At 39.3% G+C, this 27,588-nt stretch overlaps 1 protein-coding gene across 1 annotated transcript in view; it reads right to left on the bottom strand.

The window, feature by feature from the left end:
- The window catches only part of MDGA2 (MAM domain containing glycosylphosphatidylinositol anchor 2), a 944,924-nt gene that overhangs the window by 269,070 nt on the left and 648,266 nt on the right, over window positions 1-27,588 (bottom strand). Inside the window, exon 6 of the mRNA XM_081087224.1 lies at window positions 25,806-26,075. Coding sequence (XP_080943350.1) covers window positions 25,806-26,075 — 270 coding nt within the window. The remainder of the gene's footprint in view (window positions 1-25,805; window positions 26,076-27,588) is intronic.

Genomic DNA, 27,588 nt, shown 5'->3' with positions numbered 1-27,588 from the left:
TGTATCACACATAAGGAAGAAAATGTAATTCCAAAACAAAACTGAACATGCTAGAGACCAAGAGTAGAAACAATAATTTATATTGCACTTAGTTTAATTTAATGATTATAGTTGAAGAGATAACTATTATATTTATACTAGAGGCCCGGTGCACAAAAATTTGTGCACTCGGGGGGGGGGGGGGTGGTCCCTCAGCCAGGCCTGTGCCCTCTCGCAGTCTGGGACCCCTCGGGAGATAACAACCTGCTGGCTTAGGCCTGCTCCTGGGTGGCAGAGGGCAGGCCCAATCCCTAGGTGCAGCCCCTGGTCGGGCTCAGAGCATGGCTGATTGGGGAGTTGGGGCGCCGCCCCTGTCATGCACAGAGCAGGGCGGATCAGGAGGTTGCGATGCCACCCTCAGTCATGCTCAGGGTAGGGTCAATTTTGGGGTTGGGACACAGCCCCCTGTACACTCAAGGCAGGGTCCATGAGGAGGTTGCGGCGCCACCCCCTGTCACGCACAGAGCAGGGCCAATCAGGGGGTTGGAGCGCTGCCCCCTGTCACTCACAGAGCAGGGCCCATCAGGGTGTTGAGGAGCTCCCCCCTGTCACTCACAGAGTAGGGCCGATAGGGGAGTTGGCACACCACCCCCTGTCACACACAGAGCAGGGCGGATCATGGGGTTGGGGCGCTGCCACTGTCACACTCAGGGCAGGGTCGATGGAGAGGTTATGGCTCTGCCCCATCACACACAGAGCAGGGCCAGTGGGGGTGGGGGTGGGGTTGGGGAGCCGCCACTCTCATACTCAGGGCAGGGCCGATGGGGAGGTTATGGCTCTACCCCGTCACACCTAGAGCAGGGCCTGTGGGGGTTGGGGTTGGGGCGCCGCACACTGTCACACACAGAGCCGCAGGGTGATCAGGGGGTTGGGACGCCTTCCCCTGTCATGAACAGAGCAGGGCGGATAGGGAGGTTGTGGTCCCACCCCCTGTCACACACAGAGCTGCAGGGCGATCAGGGGGTTTGGGCGCTGCCCTCTGTCATGCTGATCTGGGTGCCTGGAGGCCTCTCGGCTCCACTGATCCTGCTGCTGGGAGGCATATTACCCTTTTACTATATAGGATAGAGGCCTGGTGCATGGGTGGGGGCCTGCTGGTTTGCCCTGAAAGGTGTCCTGGATCAGGGTGGGGGTCCCCACTGGGGTGCCTGGCCAGCCTGGATGAAGGGATAATGGTTGTTTGCAGCTTGTCACACACCCTTCAGGGTGGGGGTCCCCACTGGGTTGCCTGGCCAGTCTGGGTGAAGGGCTGAGGGCTGTTTTCAGGCTGGCGGGTGACTGAAGCTCCCAACCTCTCCTTTTTGTCTTTTTCTTTTTTAATTCTGGGCCAGCTTTAGCTCTGGCTCCAGCTCTGAGGCCTCTGCTGCTGAAAGCAGGTGTCTGGTTTGTTTGGGTTCTATAATCGAAACACTGTATCAACTCCAGCTCTGAGATCCCGGCGGGCTAAAAGCAGGTTTCTGGGGTTTTGTTTAGCTTCTATATTTGTAACAATGTTTCAAACTGCAAGCTCAGAGGCCGGCAAGGCAGGCAGGGAACATTGCAGTCCTCCATCACTGAAGCAAGCAAGCCTCATGTTAGTTTCAAGCTGCCTGGCTGCCCGCCGCCATCTTGGCTGGCAGTTAATTTGCATATCGCCCTGATTAGCCAGTGGGAACGGTAGCGGACATACGGCTAATTACCATGTTTCTCTTTTATTAGATAGGATACCCACCAGTGTTTTGGGGACACAAGATCAGACCTTTTTTTTTTTTTTATGCAGGCTTTGGAAGAGTTTTACTTCAAAGAGAAAATGGTTGTACCTCTTAAATATATACATTCACAAAGGTTCATTTTCAGATCTTATATACTATACTGGAGGCCCGGTGCACAAAATTCTTTCACTGGGGGGTGATCCCTCAGCCTGGCCTGTGCCCTCTCTCTGTCCCGGGCCCCTCACTCCTTATCATACGCCTGCTCGTTGCTTCTTAGCACTGCTGTGGAGGTGGGAGAGGCTCCCACCACTGCCGCTGCACTAGCCAGCCATGCACCCAGCTTCTGGATGAGCGGCGCTCCCCCTGTGGGAGCACACTGACCAGCAGGTGGAAGCTCCTTCATTGAGCATCTGCTCCCTGGTGGTCAGTGCACATCATAGTGACCGGTCATTCTGGTCGTTTCACCGTAAAGGTCGCTTAGGCTTTTATTATATAGTCTAGTGGCCTGGTGAATGAAATTCATGTACATTAAAAGGGAATTAGAGGAAATAATAGAAGTGTCAGAGATGAAAGAAAATTAGTAAAATGTATATGAAAATCTTTCTCCTCTCAGAGTCTGGGGCACACCGTGGGACACAGAGTCAAGTGTCTGCCTACCCGCATGCACCTCAAAATCTTGCAAGACCCAGACCCAGCTGGCCCCACCCCGTCAAGCCCCTCCATGTGAGGGGCACAGCCTCAGGTTCTCCAGCCCAGTGCCAGGCAGGGGGCTCAGCCTCAGGTCCCCCATTAGGCCCCACCGGGTTGGGGGCACAGCCTCAAGTCCCCTGTCAAGCCCTGCTGTGTGGGGAGTGCAGCCTCTGGTCCCCCAGCCCAGTTCCAGGCAGGAGGCCCAGCCTCAGGTTCCCCAGAACACCCTCAGGTCCCCTGGCTCAGCAATGAGGCAGGGAGCATGCCATGAGGTCCCCCGGCTCGGTGCCAGGGTGGGGTGTGTGGCCTGAGGTCCCCCATCAAGACCCACCAAGTGTGTGTGAGGGTGCAGCCTCAAGTCCTCTGCCAGGGCCTGCCTCCACCCATCCTCAGATCCCTGCTGATCACTCATTATGGCTCATTACAGGAACCCTGCCTCCGCTATGGGCACAGCCATCTTGTGATGGCATGACAAAGTGAGGGTCAATTTGCATATTACCTCTTTATTATATAAGATTGTCTTTAATCTATAGACAATGAAACAGAAGCACATAACCACTTACTGAAAACATATCTCTATGTATCAAACTCAAAATTATAATATTTTCAAGTGAAGTTATATTTTAAATATTGTCCCACAAAAACATTTTATCCTATCTAATAAAAGAGAAACATGGTAATTAGCATACAACCGCGACCCTTCCCATTGGCTAATAAGGGCGATATGCAAATTAACTGCCAGCCAAGATGGCGGCCAGCAGCCAGGCAGCTTAAACTGAACATGAGGCTTGCTTGCTTCAGTGATGGAGGACTGCAATGTTCCCTGCCTGCCTTGCCGGCCTCTGAGCTTGCAGTTTAAAAAACATTGTAACAAATATAGAAGCTAAACAAAACCCAAGAAACCAGCTTTCAGAGAGCTGGGATCTCAGAGCTGGAGTTGATACAGAGTTTCGATTATAGAACCGAAACAAACCAGATACCTGTTTTCAGCAGCTGAGGCCTCAGAGCTGGAGCCAGAGCTAAAGCTGGCCCAGAATTAAAAAAGAAAAAGAAAAAAAGGAGCGATTGGGAGCTTCAGTCCCAGCCTGAAAACAGCCCTCAGTCCCTCACCCAGACTGGCCAGGCACCCCAGTGGGGACCCCCACCTTTAAGGGTGTGTGACCAGCTGCAAACAGCCTTCATCCCCTCATCCAGGCTGGCCAGGCACCCCCATGGGGACCCCCACCCTGATCCAGGACACCCTTTAGGGCAAACCAGCCAGCCCCCACCCATGCACCAGGCCTCTATTCTATATAGTAAAAGGGTAATATGCCTCCCAGCACCTGGATCAGTGGAGCTGAGAGGCCTCCCGGCACCGGGATCAGCGTGACAGGGGGCAGCGCCCAAACCCCCTGATCGCCCTGCGGCTCTGTGTGTGACAGGGGTAGGGGCCTCAACCTCCTTATCGGCCCTGCTCTGTTCGTGATAGGGGAAGGCGCCCCAACCCCGTGATCAGACCTGCTCTGTGCCTGATAGGGGGGAGCTCCCCAACCCCCTGATCGCCCTGCGGCTCTGTGTGTGACAGGGTGCGGTGCCTCAACCCCCCCCACCCCAGGGACCCTGCTGTGTGTGTGATGGGGTAGAGTCATAACCTCCCTATCAGCCTTGCCCTGAGCGTGACAGTGGCGGCGCCCCAACCCCCAATAGGCCCTGCTCTGTGGGTATAGAGGGCGGCGCCCCAACCCCCTGATCTGCCCTGCTCTGTGTGTGACAGGGGGTGGTGCGCCAACTCCCCTATAGGCCCTACTCTGTGAGTGACAGGGGGGAGCTCCTCAACCCCCTGATGGGCCCTGCTCTGTGCGTGACTGGGGATGGCGCCCCAACTCCCCAATCGGCCCTGCTCTGAGCCCGACCAGGGGCTGCACCTAGTTTTTGGGCCTGCCCTCTGCCACCCAGGAGCAGGCCTAAGCCAGCAGGTCGTTATCTCCCGAGGGGTCCCAGACTGCAAGAGGGCACAGGCCGGGCTGAGGTACCCCCCCCCCCGCCCCGAGTGCACAAATTTTTGTGCACCGGGCCTCTAGTAAAGATATATTACCCATGCATTAATGCAATCTCTAAGCTTACACACTGCTGTTTTGTGTTATTTTACTATAAGGTCAGGGAAAGTAGGCAGAGAATTTGGACACAAAGTGCTTTTAAAAAATTATAACATTCACACATACCAGAGTTTATTAGGTAAGGGACTACTATTTTGAGCTTATATTTGTAAATGATGTTTTCCTTAAATAACATGATTGAGTTACCCACAATGCTATATCCTATTAACTGGTAACTATGAACAGTTCCTAAATTATCACTGGAAAGATACAATCCATTAACATATTTTTATTTCACAGTGCCTGCAATTAAGACATAGCCAATTAGGAAAGAGAAAACTATGAATTTATTGCTAAATTTAAATTTTTAATTATTTGCTCTCATTAATTCTTCTCATTATTTGCATGATTTAGCCACTTGCCAATTATTGTTCCCGTGCTTTTGATCATTATATGCAAAATTATGCTTCTGTTAACAACTTTAGCATATAAATATATCAGATTGGGAATCCTATCATATTCTATTAAATTTTTTGCTCCTCAAAAATGAAGAGGTAATAAAAGTTTCCTTTAACTGTAGGAACTTAAAGAACATCAAATTTATGGTGGGAAAATTAACAAAAATAAGCTACTCAGTTATTCTATTTTAATTGCTTGTGATGTTTGAGTGTTCTGTGTTCTATTATCATTATACAAAGACTCAAATATAAATTGAGTCTAATAGCTACAAATCCATTACTGTTAAAAGTCTATTAAATCAGATTTCCATTTCTGACTTTTACTGAGTTGCTTGAAGCTGGCCATCACTCCCATGAAAAAAACGTGTTTTTTTTTTTTTTTTTTTCAATTTAGATTTCATATGTCTTTGTGAAAGTATCAAGCTCAGGCAAACAACCTGAGGGTTCAAAATTCCAGAAAAAAGGTGGAAAAGGGTGAGCTAACATATTACAGCCACTTTTCTATCAAGTAATTTTCTTATAGCAGGAAGCTGAAGATCAAAGTAGAGAGCGCCGGTGAATAGCCAGAGTATCCAGGTGGAAGCTTTGAGGAGCGATATGCTGGGAGTGGGGCAAGTAGGAGACAGAGCTTTACCAAACCAGCCTTGCCTCTGCTCAGTCCTGGATAAAATGAGACTATCTGCCAGGCATTTTTTTTAAATAAAGAAAATTAATAAAAAAATTTTAAAAGATAATTCTCAGCCAATTTTTTAATATAAAATACAGTGATAATCAATTAAAAAAAAAACTTGTCAAGAGACAGGACAAAATAAACTCATGAACACAGACAACAGTGTGGTATAGCCAGAGGGAAGACAGGGGAGGTAGAGGACAGTAAAGGGGGGATAAATGGTGGTGGAAGGAGACTTGACTTCGGGTGGTAAACACAAAACTCAATATACAGATGATGTATTGTAGAATTGTATACCAGTGGAGTTCTGAATGAATTGCTAAAATAGCTATAATTAAAAGCTCAACAAAATAAGATAAAATACTGGGAGTAGCTAAATGAAAATATGGAAAATATGAGACATTTGCATTCTTCTTCATTTTTCTATGGCCATTAACATACATTAATCCTAAAACTCCTATCCAGGCTGGATAACACATTAAAATCATTTAGGAAAACGTTTTAAAGATGGTCACTAATATTTGGTCAGCATTTGGCACCATGAAGAGACCTTTCTGAACTTTGAGTTACTTTATTTTCCTTAATAATAATAATAAAAAACACCTATAAATTGTCACCAGGTAATTGCAATCTATAAAACTAAATCAAATGTAAATTTTATAATGAAAAAACTATAATAAATGAAATTAAGAACACAGTCAATTTGTTTAATAATAGATTAGAAGCAAAGAATACAGAGTTGGTGTTCTAGAAGACAGGACAATAAGAAACAGTGTAGCACAAATAGAGGAGAAAAAAGAGAAAAAGACAGGAATAAGCATAAAAGATATTTGAAACTCAGTAAAAGGTCTACCACAGTATAATTGGAGTCAATGAAGGAGAATAAAAAGGAATGGGCAAAGAAAATAGACTAAAACTTACATATTCAAGAAAAGCTCAGAAAAATCCAACTATGATAAACACAAAGAAAATCACACTTAAGCATACTAGGAAAACATCCAGAAATAAAAAGAAACTCTGGCCCTGGCCAGTGTGCTCATTTGGTTGAGGCTGTCTGGTGCACTGAAAGGTTGCCAGTTAAGTTCCTGGTCAAGGCACATACCAAGGTTGCACGATTGATCCCTGCTCAGGTTGCTTGTGGGAGGCAACTGACTGATGTTTCTCTCATTTCTCTCTCTTCTCTTTCTCTCTTCTTTCTCTCTTTTCCTCTTTCTATAAAAAAATCAATAAATAAAAACATTACAAAAAAGATAGATTCTAAACTGCACAAAGTGATATATGCAAAAACATTACACATAAATAAAAATGGAAACTGAAAATTTAGTTATATTTAGTGGGAGAAATAGGAAACAGTATAGCTACTACATATTCCAAAAATCCAATGTTCCTCATATTCATATCAGCCACAGGAGGCATGGGGAGAAAGGAAAACAGAGAGATGAAAAACACATCATAGAAAATAAAAGATAAGGGGCAGATTTAAGCTTTAACATTTCAATAATTGCATTCAATGTAAATGTATTCAATATATCAATTAAAACATAGATTGGATAGTGAATAAAATATAAAAACTTTATATTTTCTACAAGAAATTCATTTCAAATGTAATATATACAAGTAAATATATATATGCATATATATATATTTATCATGCAAACTTCAATGAAAGAGAAGCAAGAAAGGGTACATTAATATAAGAGAAATGCATTAAATTGACATTTAAAAACATTACAGCAATAAGCAGAATACACACTCCTCTCAAGTGCCCATAGAACATAGCAAAGTAGATATATCTTGCTTATAAAATAAACCTTAATATATGTTAAAGAACTGAAGTCATCCTGAGTGAGTTTTCAAACCATAATAGAATCAACCCAAAATAGAATCAACCCTTATAAACTTAACATATTTCACAACAATCCATAGGTCAAGAAGGAAGTCCCATTAGACTGAATGAAATGGAAAATAGAACATACCAAAATTGTCAAAAACAGTTAAGGTGCTGAGAAAAACAATTATACCACTGAAAGTCTATAATAGAAAGTTTTAAGTCTCAAGTAAATTATCTAAGCTCCCACCTCAAAAAATTTTTACAAAGAGAGAAAAATAAACTCTGGTCATAATAATAAAATTAAGCTAAAAATATAATTTTAAAAATAGCATGTGTTTTGTAGTGGAGCAATATAATTCTAAGTAATCCTCGAAAGACAAAACAAAAAGAAACAAGAAACCCAGATGAAATTAGACAATATTTCAAACTGAATGATAATAAAAATATTAAAAATCAAAACTTGTGGGAAGCAATACTATGTTTAGAGGAAGATTTATAGCCTTTAAAACTTATATAAAAAGAAAAGGAAAAAATTAAAACCAATAATCCAATCAATACTTTAAGAAATTTAGAGAATAATTATCATTTTAAATATGATAGAAAGAAGGTAGTTGTTAAGGGGAAGTTATTGTAATAGAAAATGCCTATATAACAGGAAAAAATTAAAAACAATGTTTTAAATTTTATTATCTAAAATAACTAATTACATTGAATGACTCCAACCAAATCTACTCAAGAAAAAACAAAGACAATAGCTTACCAATAGCACAATTTAATTACTGTTACAACACTGGTAAATTATAACTACCACATATTTGTTCATTAGAGAAAATGTGTACATGTCCTCCCAACTGCATAACTTCAAACTGTCTATGGTCTGATTACAAACAGAATGGAAACAGGAAAATAGTATAAATCAAGATTTTTTTCCCTCTCAGAAAACTGATTTATTAGATAACAAATGGACAAAAATAAATATTAAAAAGACAATTGCAGTACAGAAGCTTTTTATTTTGATGTAGTCCCATTTGTTTATTTTCTCTTTAGTTTCCATTGTCCTAGGAGCTATATCAGTGAAGATATTGCTTCGGCATATGTCTTAGATTTTGCTGCCTGTGGATTACTCTAATATTTTTTTATGGTTTCCCGTCTTACATTTAAGTCCTTTTCCATTTTGAGTTTATTTTTGTGTATGGTGTAATTTGGTGGTCTAGCTTCATTTTTTTGCATGTATCTGTCCAATTATCCCAACACTATCTACTGAAGAGACTGTTTTGACTCCACTGTATGTTCTTTGTCGAATATTAATGAGCATAGTGGTTTGGGTAGATTTCTGGGTTCAATATCTTATTCCATTGGTCTATATGTCTGTTCCTGTGCTAGTGCCAGGCAGTTTTGAGAACAGTGGCTTTGTAATACAGCTTGATATCTGGTATTGAGATACCTCCTACTTTGACCTTCTTTCTCAGGATTGCTGCAGCTACATCAAAATCAAAAGTTTCTGCACAGCAAAAGAAACCATCGACAAAACAACAAGAAAGCCCACTGCATGGGAGAACAATTTGCCAATGTTATCACCAATAATGGTTTAATCTCCAACATTTACAGGGAACTCATACAACTTGACAAAAGGAAGATAAACAACCCAATCAAAAAATGGGCAAAGGACCTAAATCGATACTTTTCAAAAAGAACATAAGGAAGGCCAAGAGACATATGAAAACATGCTCAAAGTCACTAATCATCTGAGAGATGCAAATCAAAACAACAATGTGGTACAATCTCACACCTGTCAGAATAGCTATCATCAACAAATCAACAATTGAAAAGTGCTGGCGAGGATGCGGAGAAAAAGGAACCCTCATGCACTGCTGGTGGGAATGCAGATTGGTGCAGCCACTGTGGAGAACAGTATGAAATTTCCTCAAAAAACTAAAAATGGAACTCCCATTTGACCCAGTGATCCCAATTCTAGGAATATATCCCAAGAAACTAGAAGCACCAATCAGAAAGGATATTTGCACCCCATGTTCATAGCAGCACAATTTACCATAGCTAAGATTTGGAAACAGCCTAAGTGCCCATCAGCAGATGAGTGGATTAAAAAACGGTGGTACATCTACACAATGGAATACTACACTGTGGTTAAAAAGAAGGAATTCTTACCATTTGCAACAGCATGGATGAAACTGGAGAGCATTATGCTAAGTGAAATAAGCCAGTCAGAGAAAGATAAATATCACATGATCTCACTCATTTATGGAATATAATTAACAACATAATCTGATTAACAAAAACAGATCCAGAGATAGAGAAGCATTGATCAGACCATCAAACTTAAGAGGAAAGGTAGGGGAGGGTGGGGGCAAGAGGGAGAGATCAACCAAAGGACTTGTATGCATCCATATAAGCCTAACCAATGGACAGAGACACCAGGGGGGTAAGAGCATGAGTGTGGGGGGTCAATAGGGGATAAGGACACATATGTAATACCTTAATCAATAAAGAAAAAATAATTGCAGTACTTATAACAATTTTATTCTAATAAGCTTGAAAATTTAAATAATATATTCAGATTCCAGAAAAACAAAAGCTGAGAAAAACAGAAATTTTAATAGTCCTATATATATTAAAGAAATTCAACTTGAAAATATTTGTACAAAGCAATCCTAAACTCATATGGCTTCTCCTCAGAATTCTTTTCTAAACAATTGAAAAGAAAGTAAAACTGATTTGATATAAACTTAAGATAGCAGAAAAAGAAATATTTGCTGACTTTTATTACCTTTTTTTGGTATCTATATAATAAAAGGCTAATATGCAATTAGACCTAAAAGTAGAACAACCGGAACAACGGAACAATTGGAACAACCAAACAATTGAACTGGTTGCTATGATGTGTGCTGAGCATTGGAGCGTGTGTGGAACATTGCAGGCATTGGATGAGGCGGGATGGTAGAGCAGGTGAGCAGAGGGCGCCAGACCATGGCGGGGCACTGGTCACTGTCATCAGGGTGAGTCTCTGATGGTTACTGAAAATTCTTTGCTCCCACACACTGCAGACCTCCTGGTGCTCACACCTGCAGCTAGTGCCAGAGCAGCCATTTCCACCTACTGCTGGTGCTCTGCGCAGGTTCCAATCACTAGGCGCCATCAGCAGGTGCGAGCAGTGGCTGCTGGCCCTATCACCCCTGAGGGCTTCTCCACTTCCCCCTGCTAGTAAGGGGTGATCGGGGCAGTGGCTGCCTCTCACATGCACTGCTGGCCCAAATCACTTCGTGCCGTCAGCTGGTTCGAGCGGGACGTCAGCACATGGGAGCAGCAGTGGAAGCAGAGCTGCCGGCAGACAGGGGACCTGGGACTCAGTGGGAGGGGCCGGGCAGGGGCACAGAGGATGGGCCGTGACCCACCCCTGTTACTGCTGCAGCCTCGTGGCCCACAGTTCCTTTCAAGGTGCAGGAATTCATGGACTGGGCCCCTAGTTGAAGTATAGTTTGCATAAAGTGAGATGATAACATCTTAATTGTACAGTTTGACCATTTTAACAGATCCATTCCATGGTGAAACCCACTCCTGAATGACTCAGGAAATTTCCATTACTGCATAAAGTTCTTCCAAATCCCATCCTATGAATAATCCCTGCCCCAAGAAGCAACCACTGACATAATGTCTATCACCAAATATGATTTTTATCCCTAGATTTCATAGAAATGAAATCACATAGTATGCACTTTTGTATGTCTGATTTACCTTAGCATATAGCTGTTGTGATTCACTCCATTGTTTCAAGGACTATTAGTTTGCTCCACTTTATTGCTGGATAGTATTCCACCATCTAATCTAATAAAAGACAAACATGCAAATTGACTGTACCTTACCTATGCCTTAAGCCATGCCCACCAGCCAATCAGAGCAACTATATGCAAATTAACCCAACCAAGATGGTGGCCGGCAGCCATGGAACTGAAGCGAGCAGGAGGCTTGGTTGCTCCAGTGATGGAGGAAGCCAAGCTGCCCGCCCGGCTCTGAGCTCCACTCAAAGCAACAAAGTTTCAATTATAGAAGATAAATAAACCTCAGATACCTGCTTTCAGCAGCCATGGCCATGGAGTTGGAGCAAGCAGGAGCCAGCTCTGAGCTCCACTGAAGGCAACAAAGTTTAAATTATAGAAGGTAAATAAATCCCAGAATTTAAAAAAAAAAATGAAAAAAAGGAGAGGTTGGGAGCGTCTGTCACTGGGGGGCTTGGCCAGCCCTAAAATGGCCCTCAGCCCCTCACCCAGACTGGCCAGGCACCCTAGTGGGGACCCCCGACCCTAAATGGGGTGTGGCCAGCCTGAGAACAGCCATCAGCCCCTCACCCAGGCTGGCCAAACCTCCATGGGGTGAGGGTCCCCACTGGGGGGGGGGGGCTTGACCAGCCTGCAAACAGCCATCAGTCCCTCACTCAGGCTGGCCAGGCACCCCAGTGGAGACCCCACCCTGAAGGGGGTGTGACCAGATGCAAACAGTCATCAGCCCCTCACCCAGGATGGCCAGGCAACCCAGTGGGATCCTCACCCTGATCCAGGGCACCCTTCAGGGCAAATCAGCCAGCCCCCACCCATGCACCAGGCCTCTATCCTATATAATAAAAGGGTAATATGCAAATTGACCCTAACCGCAGAAAGACTGGGAATGACTGGTCACTATGACACACACTGACCACCAGGGGGGCAGATGCTCAATGCAGGAACTGCCCCGTGGTGGTCAGTGTGCTCCCACAGGGGGAGCTCTGCTCAGCCACAAGCCAGGCTGACAGCTGTCAGTACAGCGGTGATGGTACGAGCCTCTCCCACCTCCTCATCAATGCTAAGGATGTCCGACTGCAGCTTAGGCCTGCTCCCTGCTGGCAAGTGGACATCCCCCGAGGGCTCCTGGGCTGCCAGAGTGATGTTTGACTACCAGCTTAGGCCCAATTCCTCAGGGAGTGGGCCTAAACCAGCAGGTGGTCATCCCCCAAGGGGTCCCAGACTGCTAGAGGGCACAGGCCAGGCTGAGGGACTCCCCCTGAGTGCACAAATTTTTGTGCACCTGGCTTCTAGTATAAATATATTACACCGGTCACCTTCTATCTATTTCAAATTGAGGGGCATTTGTTTTCATGTTTTAGCTACTATGAAAAAGAATTTATGCATTATTGGACAGAGATTTTGTGTACATAATTTTAATTTCTCTCTGATAAATACCTAAGAAAGAGATTGCTAAACGATAAGGCAGATTTATGTTTAATTTTTTAAAAACTGCTAAACAATATTTAAAAAAAACCTGCCAGGCTGAATAAAAGATGTAAAACTGCCACTTGCAACAACATAAATGAATCTGGAGACTATCGTCTTAGGCAAAGTAAGTCAGAAGAAAAAAATTAAGAATCATATGATTTCACTCACATGTGGGATATAAAACTGAAAACAAATAAATAAACAAAAATAAGTAGACAGACAACAGTACCAGTATGGTGAGTACTAGAGGAGGGCAGTGGGAGGAGGTAGTAAAGCGTAAAGTGGGGTCAAAAATAGGGTGAGGGAAGGAGATTTGACTTTGGATGGCAAACACAAAATGCAATATATGAACGATGAATATAGAATTGTACACTTTCAACCTATATAATTTTATTAACCAATGTCACACCAACATTTTTAATTTAATTTTTAATACTTAAAAATATTATACTGTATATGAGAGTTCCAGGTGCCCCACATCCCCTATAGCTTTTGATGAGAGCTGTCATTTTCACGCATCCATGCTGGTGGGGTTCTCAGTGTATTTCACTGTGCTTTTAACTTGCATTTCCCTGATTATTAATGATGTTTAGCATTTTATTCATGTGCTTATTGGCCATTCATATATCAGTGTAGGTACAAAATTTTTCCCCATCAAAAAGAATTGATTAGTGTGTTGTTTTATCAGTGTGTTGCAAAAGTACTTTATATAACCAGGGTATAAGCCATTTCTCATTTATACATGGGGTTGGCAAAAGTAGGTTTATAGTTGTAAGCATGCAAAACAGAGTTCATGCTTCATTATTGTTTCATTATTATTAATAATTAGTGCATTATTTTCCATTTGGCCAACTGTAAACCTACTTTTTCCCAACCCTATACAGTAGAGTATTTTCTCCCAATCTCTGGCACATTTACAGTGGTTCCCCCTTATCTGCAGTTTCATTTTCTGAGTTTTCAGATACTTGTGGTCACGTGCAGTCCAAAACTAAGAAAAGATTCCAGAGCCTTGGCCAGTGTGGCTGAGTTAGTTGTTGCAGTTTGATACCCAGGTTGTGGGTTCTTTTCCCAGTTGGGGTGTGTACAGGAGGCAACCAACTGATGTTTCTCTTTTACATGGATGCTTCTCTATCTTTCTCTCCCTCTCCATTCCTCTCTCTCTCAAATCAATTTTTTGAAAGCTTTAAAAATTCCAGAAGTAGAGAATTCATAAATTGTGCATCATTCTGCGTAGCTTGATGAAATCTTGTACCACCGAACACTGTCCTACCCAAGATGGGAATCATTCCTTTGTCCAGCATCTCTGTGCTGCATAAGCTGCCCACCTGCTAGTCACTGAGCAGCCCTCTCCCTATCAGATAGACTGTCATGGTATCACTTAATAATGCCCCTAAAGCACAAGAGTACTGAGGCTGGCAATTCAGATATGCCAAGGAGAAGCCATAAAATGCTTCCTTTAAGTAAAAAGTTGAATAGAGTATAATAAGATATTTTGAAAGAGACCACATTCTCATAACTTTTATTACAGTATAGTGTTATAATTGTTATCATTTATTATTAGATTTTGTTAATCTCTTGTGTGTAATTTACAAATTCAAGTTTATCATAGCTCTGTATGTATAGGAAAAACATAGTATATGTAGGGTTCAGTACCACCCAGTTTCCACTTGCAGTTTCACACATCCACTGGGAGTCTGGGAACCTATGTCCTGAAGATAAGGAGAGACTACTGTAATGGGAAGGGTTGGTCAATTCTGTAAGTGGCAATGAGTTAACTGAAATTTAAATTGAAAAAATTTACCTTTAGTCATACTTTAAACAAATTTCATATGAATTAAAAATCAATTTCAAATCAATTAAAATCAGTTTCAAATGAATTAAAGATCCATTGTAGGTAACACAATAAAACTTTTAGCAAAATACATGAGTATATTTTTATTATCTGGGATTAGGAAATTATTGCTTAAATGGAGGAGGGAAAAAAAGCACTAACCTTGACTTTTTTGAATAGTTTAAGCTGCATCAAAATGAATAACTTTTGTTCATTATAAAACTACATTAATATTGTGAGAAGACAAGCCACAAAGTACAATAAAATATTTTTCAATAAATATATTAATTAAATGACATGTCAATGAATTGTACAAATAAAAAAAGAAAAATACAACCCAAATGGGAAAAAAATGTGCCAAGACCTAAAAAGTCCATTGTAAAAAAAAAAAAAAAAAGATAATGAAATGGTCAAAAGTATGTGAAAAATTGCTCAAATCATCCATCATAAAATAAATGCAACTTAAAACCACTGTATGATTCATGACATCAGCTAAAATGGTTAAAATAAAAAAGACAGACAGTATAAAATATTAACAATGATGTGAAACATGTAATTCTTGTAGAAGTGTAAATTGGAAAATTATTTGGTAGTAGATATTAATATTCTCTTATCCTGTGACTCAATAAAATGCATCCATATGTTTACCAAAAGATTGGTACAAAAAATATTCAGAGAAGGATCCTTCACACAATAGTCTCAAATTGGAAATAACTCAATAATTTTGTTATATTCATACAGTGGATTATTATGCTACAAGGAAATAAACAGGCCCTTGCTAAGTGTAGTATATGAACCTTACAAACAGAATATTGGGACAATAATCTAAACACAAATTGCATGTATAGAAAATTTAAAAGAGCAAAACTAATCTAAGATGGCCAAAGTTCAAATAGAGGTTACATTTCAGTGAGGTCATGAAAGAGGGTCAAGAGGAAATTTCCAGAGGGCTGTTAATTCTTTACTTCCCCATCTGAGTGCTGGTGACATTGTGTTCACTCTGGGAAAGTTCATTAAGCTATACATATAACTCTTATAATTTCTGTTACATTTTAATGTTAAAATAAAGTAATATATTAAAGTGTATTTTTAATATAGTGCTCAGATATATAATCAGCAAGCAGGCACTGTATGACAATAATCTATTAAAACTATAACAAAAGCACAAGGACATTAAATGTAGGTTTCCAATAAAGGAAACAACCTTTCATTCCCTGTGAACATCATTTGTAAACTACTCTGAGCACTCCTACCAAATATACTTAGAAATAAATAGACCATCTACAGTCTGTTACATGCCTCCCTTTTTAAGTTATTTTTTTACTTTGGTCAGAAGAAATTAATAGTCAATGTGAAAAGAAATAAAATGTGTCACACTAGAAATAGTCCTTCAAAATGTTTTTGTCTGTCCTAGCCGGTTTGGCTCAGTGGATAGAGCATCGGCCTACGGACTGAAGGGTCCCAGGTTCGATTCTGGTCAAGGGCATGTACCTTGGTTGCGGGCACATCCCCAGTAGGGGGTGTGCAGGAGGCAACTGATCGATGTTTCTAACTCTATCTCTCTCCATTCCTCTCTGTAAAAAATCAATAAAATATATTTAAAAAATGTCTTTGTCAAGTTAGCAATGTAAAGAAGAACTATAATATGACATTTTATTCCCTCTGTAGACCACACACACACACACACACACACACACACAAAATCAGGATAATTAGAAGAAAGTTTAGGAAGGTATTGATAAGACCATCAGAAATATCCTTTTTTTTATCACCTTGGTTTTACACGTTGGACAACCAGATAGGATATTCTACTGGAAACAAGGAGGTTTTATAGGATAGGGAGGGGCATGAGTGACAACACTGTGTACATCTGACTGTGACCTCCGATTCCATGGGTTTCAATGGATGACCGGGGGAAGGAGCACATTACGGAAGACTGAAAAAGAGTTCTTACTATGATAGTAGAAAAAAATTAGGTTTCAAAATAAGGGAATATGCTGGAAAACGTGAACAAATATGGTGAGATGTGTTAGTAAATGGAGAGTCTAAGACATTGACCAGATGAGCAACTGAGATTGATGGACAGAGTTCATTATAACCCAGAGACAGGTGCTCACAATCACGGGCCACAGGGAAATAATAGGTAATTCTTAAGAATAGATTTCTGTTTTAAAATTCAATGTTCTCTAATAATTATATGTTAATATGTATAAATCTATAGAGCCATGCATTTGTATTCATAGATTTGTATGGATCAGTTTGTAAACAAGAGAAGAGAGTAATTATGTCCAGAAACACTCAAAGATGGGCATAGATCAAGGGACAATTTGATAGCATAAAATCTAACATGATTAGAGCAAACGTATCTTAGAGTTTATGTGCTACCATTTTTTGGTTGTAGAGAAGAGTAAACAGATGCCTATTTACATACTCCTGATCAGAGAGCCAGCTTAAGAGAAAGCCAGAGCAGATCACAATCCCCGTCCCTATACCTTACAGTCCATAGAACACTAACCCTCCCACACTAAGCATGGTGAGCAGTCGCACTAGGAAATAAGCACCTGCAATAACAACAGGATAAAAGTTTTGAAGTAGGTATTATTATTGTTTAGTGTTATTAGTAGTATCATTACTTTGGCCTTATTTTACAACTGTGGGGCACAAAGAAACCAAACCAACCAAACAAACAAAAAACAACAATTATAGAATACCTTCAAAGAGACTGATAAAAGAAGTTTAAAAATGTCAGTTGAATAAGGTTCTTCTTTTCTGGAATGGGTATTGGCTTTGAAAGCACTGCTGCTGACTGGTGTTTCTCCTTTGGCTTAAGTAAACATGGCAAAAAATATATCTGCCAAACAGAACAATGAAGGTTTTTTTCTTTGTTTTTTAGTAGGGATTTTATTTTTTATTTTTAATAACTTTATTTTTATTTTTGATACTATTAAAGCTATCCCTACTTCCTCTCTCTTTGCCTACCTCTCTTTGCCCCCATCCCCAATCTAAGTTTTAATAAAACAAAAACAAATTACTAAACTGTTTGTATATCATTATGCAAAAGAGATTATAAGATTATGTGATATCTACACAGTTTTTACTTGAAATTTTATGATAATTCCTTATCTGTTATGTCAATGAACAAAGATAAGTGAGATTTATCTCATTTATAAAAGGAAACTGAGAGTTATTGAATTTGATAGTTTTTGGATTTTGAATAGTTCCTGATTTATTTTTAAAAAGTTAATAATGAAAACATTTCATAGCTACAAAATATAATCTAATAAAATTCTCCCTGGTGGTTTGGGGAGATATAATTACTACAGAATATTAAATTGGGAAACCAGAAATAAAGCACTTAATCTACATGAATAATGGGGACACCTGCACACAGCAGACTGTTTTGCTTTTAGAGAATGTTAAAGGATTGTTTTTCTACAATTTTAACCATCATCAATATAGTTTTTGTTAATGAAAGATTATGGAAAAAAGTTACTGATCACTAAATACTTAATTTGATGAATCTAAATGCCTGGGAAGAATTGCACTCATCCTCTAATTGGAAATTCACAAATAATTTCCATTTAGAAATGCACTGTAAGTTAAATTTGAGCCTTTCTGGAAAATTGCCAATGAACTTGGACTGACTTTCTGATCAATACCTTGAAGATACATATGTTTCAGCCAAAACAATGAGCATACTTTTATTTTATTTATTTTTAAATCTTTATTGTTTAAAGTATTACATATGTACCTTTTTTTCCCCCCATTGACCCTTTCTAGCCAGTCCCTGACCCCCACCCCAGGCCTTCACCTCCCTATTGTCTGTGTCCATGGTTTATGCATATATGCATACAAGTTCTTTGGTTGATCTCTTCCCACATACCCACACATCCCTGCCTTCACTCTGAGATTCGACAATCTGAATGAACATATTTTTATAAATATAAGTACTAATTTTGTTCCTTTATACTTTCCTTTATTTCTGAAGTTAGTGTGTATCTTTGTCTATTGGTCTCTTGTAATTAATCCTATATAATAAAAGTGTAATATGCAAATCGACCAAATGGCTGAACAACCGGTTGCCATGACACACCCTGTCCACCAGGGGGCAGACATTCATTGCAGGAGCTGCACCCAGGTGGTCAGTGAGCTCCCACACGGGGAGCATCACTCAGCCAGAAGCCAGGCTGATGGCTGGATAGTGCAGTGGCAGTGGCAGGAGCCTCTCCCACCTCCACTGCAGGAAGGTGGTATGGAGTGAGGGGTCCCAGACTGTGAGAGCCCTGAACTGCGAGATGGATGTCTGACTGCCGGCTCAGCAGGCGGACATCCCCCCCCCCCCCCCCGCCCAGAGGGACCCTGGACTGTGAGAGTGTGCAGGCCTGGCTGAGGGATCCCCCTATTGCACAAATCTCATGCACTAGACATCTAGTGTACAATAATTTGTAGGACAGCCAGTAAAAGTTTAAAAGTCATGCCTTCTAACTGCAGTATAATTTAGAAAATCATAAACTGTAAACACTATGTTGGTTAGGATTTTAAATTAAAACATGCCCACCATAACTGGAGAAAAAATGCTGATTAACCAAAACACATAATTTTCTTCAATCAAAAGTGGTTGTATATTTTGGAGGGAAACAATGTAATTAGAAGGACTGGGTAGTGTTGGGGATGTTATTTTTTCCATAAGTATAAAAATGTATTTGATTCAGAGCCCAGAAAGAATCCCTAGTAAATCTCTGGCAAGACAAAGATAGAGGAAATAGAAAAGAACATTAGTCCGTCCAGTTTGACAGGATGAGAGGTGGGCTATATATTTTTAAAAACTAGGCTAACTTTTGAAAAGCAGTATGGTACCTTGGTGAAAACAGTGACCCTGGATCCATACTGTTTGGGTTTTGAATCCCAGGTCTGGGGCTAAAATAAGGCTTATTTAGGGGAAGTTATTTAACTATTCCTTCTTTAGCTTTACTTTCCTTTAAAATGGGAATAATCATATTTTTACCTCCTATATATTCTGAAATAATTAAAAAGTTGAAGTACATAGTGTTCCTGGCAGCCTCGTACACAGTGTTCACTCAGTCAGTGTATAACTCTCACTTTACCGAAACAGGCTGGCACAAAGGCTCAAAGTCTTTTCTCAAAGAATTTTTAAATTATAAGGCTTTTGGTAAAAGCCTAAATAAAGATCATTTTGAAATGTTGGGAATGCTAATACTTGGTATATTTATATTAAATTAGTCCCAAACAAATATGTTTAACTGGAAGCCCAGTGTGCAGCGCTCACAGCACCACCCACCCGTGCGGGTCTTTGGTCCACAGGCCTTTTATAATATAGATATTAAAATTCAGATTTTAAGTCAATCAATATTTCCACTTTAATAGAGTGAGGTAAATCAGCACTTTCAGAACAGAGGGTTATGATGTATCTAGATGTTATAGAATATTTGTGTGCATTTAGGAAGGTGTAAATTCATGCCCCACTGAATACATACTTTTTAATTATTCTATAAAGGTTAAATCTGTTTCAATATTGACATCTTTTTATTTCTCCATATTAGGAATCAGATCATAGCCAACAAAATATAGGTTGAAATCATACTAAAATTAAAAGATAACCCTGTTTACAATGCAACTTTTTAGGGGTCATGGATACAAGATATGGATTGATGAAGTTAAGGAGAAAAGGGAGGAATCCTATCTAATAAAGAGGGAATATTCTAATTGACCCTCACACCATCACAAAGATGGTGTTGCACACAGCCAATAAGGAGGGAATATGCTAATTGACTGCCACATTCTCAAAGATGCTGGCACCCACAGCCACAAGATGGTGGCTGCCCAGCTGCCCAGGACTGCCCGAGGCTCAGGTAACCAAGGCTGGCCAAGGCTTGCCAGCAGCAGAGGTGTGATGGGGGCATTGCCTTCCCCTGATCGCTGTTTCACCTCCTGCCCCTGAGTGCTTGGGACTGTGGGAGAGGGCAGGCAGGACTGAGAGACGCCCCCTCCAATGCATGAATGAGAATTGAGGCAGCATGGAAGTATGACATGAATAATACAGTTTGTGCAGTGCTCTGCATAATGTGATTTGCTTAAAGCATGTCTTAGAGTTCTACTTCAGGAGATGGAGGTATTAGATTCCATCCAGGAACCAGGCTAGCCTTTATCACTATCTTAATGAAGAGAATGCAGTGATGACTGAATGACTTTCAGAAGCTAGATTAGAAGAACCCATACAACTCTTGTGACCCTGGACCCAGGAATCTGCAATAATCTGGCAATCTTGAGGCAGTCATATGGAGAAACCATGTAAAGAGACTATTGAGAGAGGGAATGGGGAGGAGGTGGGGAGGGAGGAAAAGAGAGAGACAGATAGAGAGAGAGAGAGGAGCACAGTTGTTTAGACTAATTAGTCCTAGCACCAAATATTTACATGAAAAAGCCATAAAGATGACTCTAGTCTAGTGATGGCAAACCTATGACACGCATGTCAGAGGTGACACGCGAACTCATTTTTTTGGTTGATTTTTCTTTGTTACATGGCATTTAAATATATAAAATCAATATCAAAAATATAAGTCTTTGTTTTACTATGGTTGCAAATATCAAAAAATTTCTATATGTGACACGGCACCAGAGTTAAGTTAGGGTTTTTCAAAATGCTGACACACCGAGCTCAAAAGGTTCGCCATCACTGCTCTAGTCCAAGCCACCTCTTGAATGCAATTTATGTGATACCTTTAATTATTTTAGCTGGCTTTCTCACCTCCAGATTTGTGAGCATGATACATTGTTTTATGCTACTGCTTTGGGATGGCTTGTTACACAGCAATGAATGATCAGAACAAGGTCAGCTTTAAAATGAGCTAGTCACATCACACAAATATTTAATATGATCTCACACATATATAGTCTTTCCTAATTTTGTTTCGTATAATCTGGTACATACTTAGGCTATGAAAGAGAGGTAGGTGTTCAGAAGAAATGTCTAATATAAGCCAGTGTACTTAAACAAAAAGATGTCATTCACTCAATATATATTTATTATCTACTGTGTGCTTAGCAGTTTTTTATGTTCTAGCAATATATCACTGAATAAGACAAAATATATATTCTTTGTCCATATGGTCCCAAGAGATAAAGACATCAAATAAAGAAATATGTATAAAATAATTCCAGGCAGTTATGTGATAAGAAGAAACAAAAAATTATGCAAGGCATTTAGGGGTGTGCTATTTAAGATGGAGTGATCAGAAGAGTCATTTCTCAGAAGATGGTATTTTAAAATTAACATTCCAGGATGAACAGCAAATGTGCCTATCTTGACCCATGAAATAGAGCAATGAGGATAATATGTCTAAAGTAGAGTGATCAAAGAGGGGGGAGATGTGAAATGATGATGATAAATTTGAATTCCATTTTAGGTGAGATGGGAAGCCATGGGAGGATCAGGAGAAGGAGATGATTTAAATCACATTCTCTTGCATGAATATAACAGAGAGGATTAGCTACTGACGGCAGCCCATGTCCTCTTATTCCTAGGCACACAGTAAGAATACATTTCTCAGCCTTCACATCATAGGATGTAGCTGAGTGCCTAATATCTAGCTAATAAAATGTGATTGGATCTAACACATACCTGGCCCATAAAAATCTCCCCCGTTACAGATGACAGGAAAGCTGGTAACACTAAGAACAACCTTAGTAACCAAAGGGTAAAGATGGCAGAGGCATCATCAGCCGAGGTGCCTGAATGACTGCATGGAATAGATTCTCTACGCCTATACTCACCTCCCAACATACACTCCCCAATCATGCACACAACACCACCATTATCAACTAGGTAAAACCTTGCACTCTTTCATGTAGAAAACCTAGTCTGCCTCTAGGCTAACAGTTATAAGAGAGGCTGGACTGGAAAGATAATGAAAAGGCTATTTTAATCAAGTAGGAGAGATATATCATTAGTTTACACAGGTTGGTAACTGTGGATGGAGCAAGATATGGTCAAATTTAGAGTACAGTTTGAAGATCAAAATTTATGAATCAAAATTCAAAATATCAGCTAAAGTTTTTGAAAATTCTAGTATTTTTAAAATATTTTTGTGAAATTAGATAATAGAATAGGCTTTTCATGACTCACTTTTGCTGAGAATAGAAGCCACAGAATTCTACAGTGAGTGCAAAATAGACACTTTCTTATGTAGAATTTTCAAAGTAAGTGAAAAACACTGATTCTATGATTCTTGGACTATATAGACCAGTAAAAGGTTAGAGACCAAATTTGATTAGAAGGATATCTTTGGAGAAAATTGTGCAATGCACCTTCTTCCAAGCTTAAGTTGGCTGAGGGAAAACCTCGTTCAGCATTTCAATCCTACTGAAGGGCTTCCCATGGGGCCAGGTCTCCATCCCAAGTGGACCCAAGCTGGTCAGGGGAGAACATTTTGAATTGTCAGGTTTGAAGTTTTAATATTATTTTGGATCATGAATCCCAAACACTGATAAATGTGTGCTTGTGATTTAAAGGTACTGTAGGAGTCTCTATTTGTAAGAATGAGCAGAAGGGTCATGGGGTCTGCCTGACTTTTCTTCCTGAAGCAGGAAATATGAAAACATTGCATAAAAGTTGAAATGACCACAGGACACCAAAGTACAGTAATGTCTTGATCATGTTATGAATCATGCTCATTTAGCACAGGTTCAATTCACAACAGGAAAGAAATGTGGGCATTTCTAAACACAGTGAATCACAACAACAGGAAACTTCAGGTGGAATGGCATATTATCTAATAGGACTTTGGAAAGCCCTGAGCTCAGGCTACCTATCATGTGACTCGGAAATCAACATAATTTTCTTATCACATTTGTTAAGCAACTACTATCTTGACTTGGAAGAAACTTGGCTCAACCTTTCAATTTTTTAAAGATTCTAAGAAAAAGCATTACTACTATATTTATAAATGTTCTAAGAAAATATTAAAACATGAAATTTACCTTCAGTTCTGAGCTTGTTATCTACATGGAGTGTTACCTATATTGTTTATTTTGAAGTGTTTTATACTTTAAAAATATAAAATGATGAACTCAGAAACTTTCTGGAATTTTTTTTCCCCATCTGAACCCTATACTTTCATTTTGTCCAGAGATATTCTCAAATGGCCATGAGAATCCTATGCACAGTATATCCTTGTGCTTTCTCAGAAAACCTGGTCTGTGGGTCTTGATTTAATTACAGAAAAAGAATGGGGAGAAAATAAACCTAGAGTTCTACTTCTACTGTATCATGACACAATTAATCTAAGACACTACAAAGATACACAAAATCAGAGCACTTGAGAATAATTTATTTGCTATAAGAAGAAGAAAACCATACTTCTTTAACTGAATTTCTTGGCCTTTGTGGCAGAAAGTAGATGCCTCACAGTGTTGTAGCAGCGTTTCTCCCCGCAGTGTAACCTAGGACCCTTTGACAAGGTTGGTTCTGTATTCAGTAAGGTTATAGGCAAACTTGATTTTATACATTATGTGAATGGCACTGCTGAGAGCTTCCTGGTAATATGATATGACTATGAAAATATGTATTTCAGATGAATTAAAGGGATAAAAATTATAAATTGGAGAAATACATTCTAGGGCTTTATTAATTTTAGGTCCTTTGTAAGAACACAAATAAAAACTGCTAGGATGGGAAAGAGCAGATCATTTTCTGAGCATGTATTTGCTGTGGATGGAGTTCATCCTTTACAAAAGGTGCCTGAGCAACACGGGCATTTTATGCTGGGCACGCTGCCGTTTGTACATGGATTCAATGTAGCTGAGGATGATCCTGTGGTCAAACTAGATTCAATGCATTGTTTTTCTCTAGTGAGTTCCTGTCCTTGATAAGATAATGGAACAAAAGACTCTACATTGCATTCATGACTCTTAAGGATCATTTTGCAATGCTTTAACTAATCTCGCAATTATTATAGCAAGATTTGGTAGCATTTTTTCATGACTACTTGATAAAACAAGTGTTTTAGAGCAAACAAAAAGCAGAATTAATAAACATTGGTGATTTATAAAGTTTTTACTTTTTTTAAAAATTTGGGATAGAGGGAGAAGAGAATCTAGTTACTCAATGAGATAAGGACTTAGAAAGAGGCCCATTTCACCACTACTGATATTTAAAATAGAAAGGGAGTGATCATTCCATTTGTAGATTTATTCTCATTCATTTTCATATATTATTTCTTTGCATACTTAGCTTCCTTCCTTATTTTCATTTGTCTGCTAGAAAAATCCTCTTGGCCATGTGGATGTCTGGTTTAACTTGAGAGGCAACAGTGTCCATCCTCTGTCCCACACCCAGGACCATGCCTGCGGGACATGAAGATGCATATGCTCTTCTTGCACAGTGACTATAAATACTCCGGAATGGAGGGAAAGCACCCACCTTTACGCAGCATTACCACACCACACCATCTGGTAGCACCCGCACCAGAACATGGCTTAGTAACCCACCTTTTAAGTCAATTCCTCAATTACACTTTGCCTTTTACTCTCTCTGACTTTTCCATGTCTTTCTCTAATCTCAGTCTGTTTAAACTCTACCCATTGTCTCCTAGTGCAAATGTCATTAGATATTCCCTAATAACCTGTGCCAGAAGTAACTATATATTTTTAGTATTTCTATAGCGTTTGCTTATGCCTGCCAAACACTGTATCATGTGACTATTAAATTATTCATTTCATTTTTAGTACCAGACAATAGAATCCTTGAGTACAGATTAACATTTTATAGATCTCTATATAATCTCACAACTTAAAGATCTGCTTCTAATAGGGATTTAATAAATGTTTATTAACCATTAAATTGTAAATATGTGAAACTCCTAAAGTAAATACACAAACTGTATAACAATAATTAATGTTCTATGCTACAATTGCATTTTAATCTTTTTTTTTTTTTTTTTTTTTACTAAGAACATATGATCAAAACTATTCAATGGCACCACTAAGAATATGTCATGAAAACTATTCAATACAAACATAAGGCATTGTGATTAAGATTTAGGAATTTTAAGTTTCATTTATAACTAGGCATCATTCATTATTTATAAACAATTTTTCAGTATACTATAATATATATATATATATATATATATATATATATATATGCGCAAATTTGAGGAAATATTTTTATATCAAATACTATTTGCTTTGTGGTAGCCTGGCTCACCCAGAAATCTGTGTTATAATAATCTCTAAACTTACCTCTCACAATGATGTTGGTGGACTTCTTTGCAGGGTTTCCCACATTGTTATTGGCAACACAGCTGTAAGTACCAGCATCTTCTGAGGTGATGGCAGGTATGGTCAAAGTTCCTCCATGCAAAATAGTCTTATCAGACAGAGGCCCAAAGGTCCTGGCCCAGCTGAGAGACGGTGCAGGCTGTCCTCCTGTTGTAACACATACTAATGTTATGGCCTCTCCAGGATTTACAACTATAGGGTCATCCACCAAGAGTTTAATTGACGGAGATGCTAAAAGACACAAACAAAAAAACATGTACCTATTTAGATCTACTACAACAAGAATGCAACAGCATACTTTATAGTTATTCAAACAATTAAAAAAGTATGGTTCTCTTTAGTCAAAATTTTATTCTATTTATTAAATTAAAACCATATGCAATTATTATATATTTTAATTATGTGTTTTAAACCTGTTGAACTATATTAAGAATTTTACACATGGAGAGGAGAATTAAAATGCATGTATTCTTAGATTATTGTTGCAAGCTAGAATAGTAAGAGGGATAAAGTTTCAAAACAAAAATTCCTTTCCTTCTGAATGCTGACAATGACCACTTTATTTTATTTTTTGTCATTCCAGGTATAAATACTGTAGCTATTTACTCGTATTTTCATGGTAAAGATAATCAATTATTTAATTTTGGTATTTTACTCTGATATATATGGCAAAGATATTTTAAGATCATCTTGAATTTGATAGATCCTATACAATATCATATAAAGTGTATTTAAATACACCAACATATTTTGAAGAAATAATTTAAAAATTAATTTTGTTTTATAATGTTTTTATTCATGCTAAAACCATTGTTTTTCAAAATTTAGCATAGAACCTTTAAAACCTCATAGGCAAAAGGTATTATCTATTTCATCATCCGCTTTGCAAGTGCATGCTCTCTATTCAGTGTTCTTACACTGTCCAAAGGCCCTGAGTCTATGCATTATTAGCTTCTTCAGCTTCCTCTTCCTATGTAGGTATATAGGAAATTAAGAAAAATCTCCTTATATTCAATCAGTGTGTAGCTGAGGGTTCAGTAAATGTCTATTTCATGTGTTGGCCAAAGTATCCCATTGCTATGCACGTATAAACATGTAATACCTAATAAAGGTCATCACTTCTCTTATTACCATGAGAAAAGTGCATTGTTCTTAAACATGTTGCAAGGTCTATACATCGATTCATTCTTCACAGCCACATGTGAGAGATTATTACTTTAAGCTCATTTTTAAATAAGAAAGAAATTAAACCTGAAGGTTGAAAGGGGACATGAGAAATACTCAATGGACAGTATGCAATTTTTATTTGGGATGTTCATCAACCAAAGTAAAAAGTATAAAAAGGTGAAATACATAAAGTAATCAGGACATTTTCAAATTAAGTGAAAATCACAGAGTGTTTTATTATTTTTTAAAATATATTTTATTGATTTTTTACAGAGAGAAAGGGAGAGAGAGAGTTAGAAACATCGATGAGAGAGAAGCATCGATCAGCTGCCTCCTGCACACCCCCTACTGGGGATGTGCCCGCAACCAAGTACATGCCCCCGACCAGAATCGAACCTGGGACGCTTCAGTCCCCAGGCCAATGCTCTATCCACTGAGCCAAACCAGTCGGGGCCACAGAGTGTTTTTAACATTTTATAGTTATTGCTGAAACATGACTCAAATCCCATAATAATAATTCCAAGTCAGTCTGCTTTTAACATAGCACATATATAGATACACATACTTCAGCTGTAAA

This window comes from Myotis nattereri, assembly GCF_964212035.1.
Source record: "Myotis nattereri genome assembly, chromosome: 1".
NCBI lineage: Eukaryota > Metazoa > Chordata > Mammalia > Chiroptera > Vespertilionidae > Myotis > Myotis nattereri.
The sequence above is the reverse complement of the archived record's forward strand: the minus strand, read 5'-3'. Positions and strand labels throughout refer to the sequence as shown.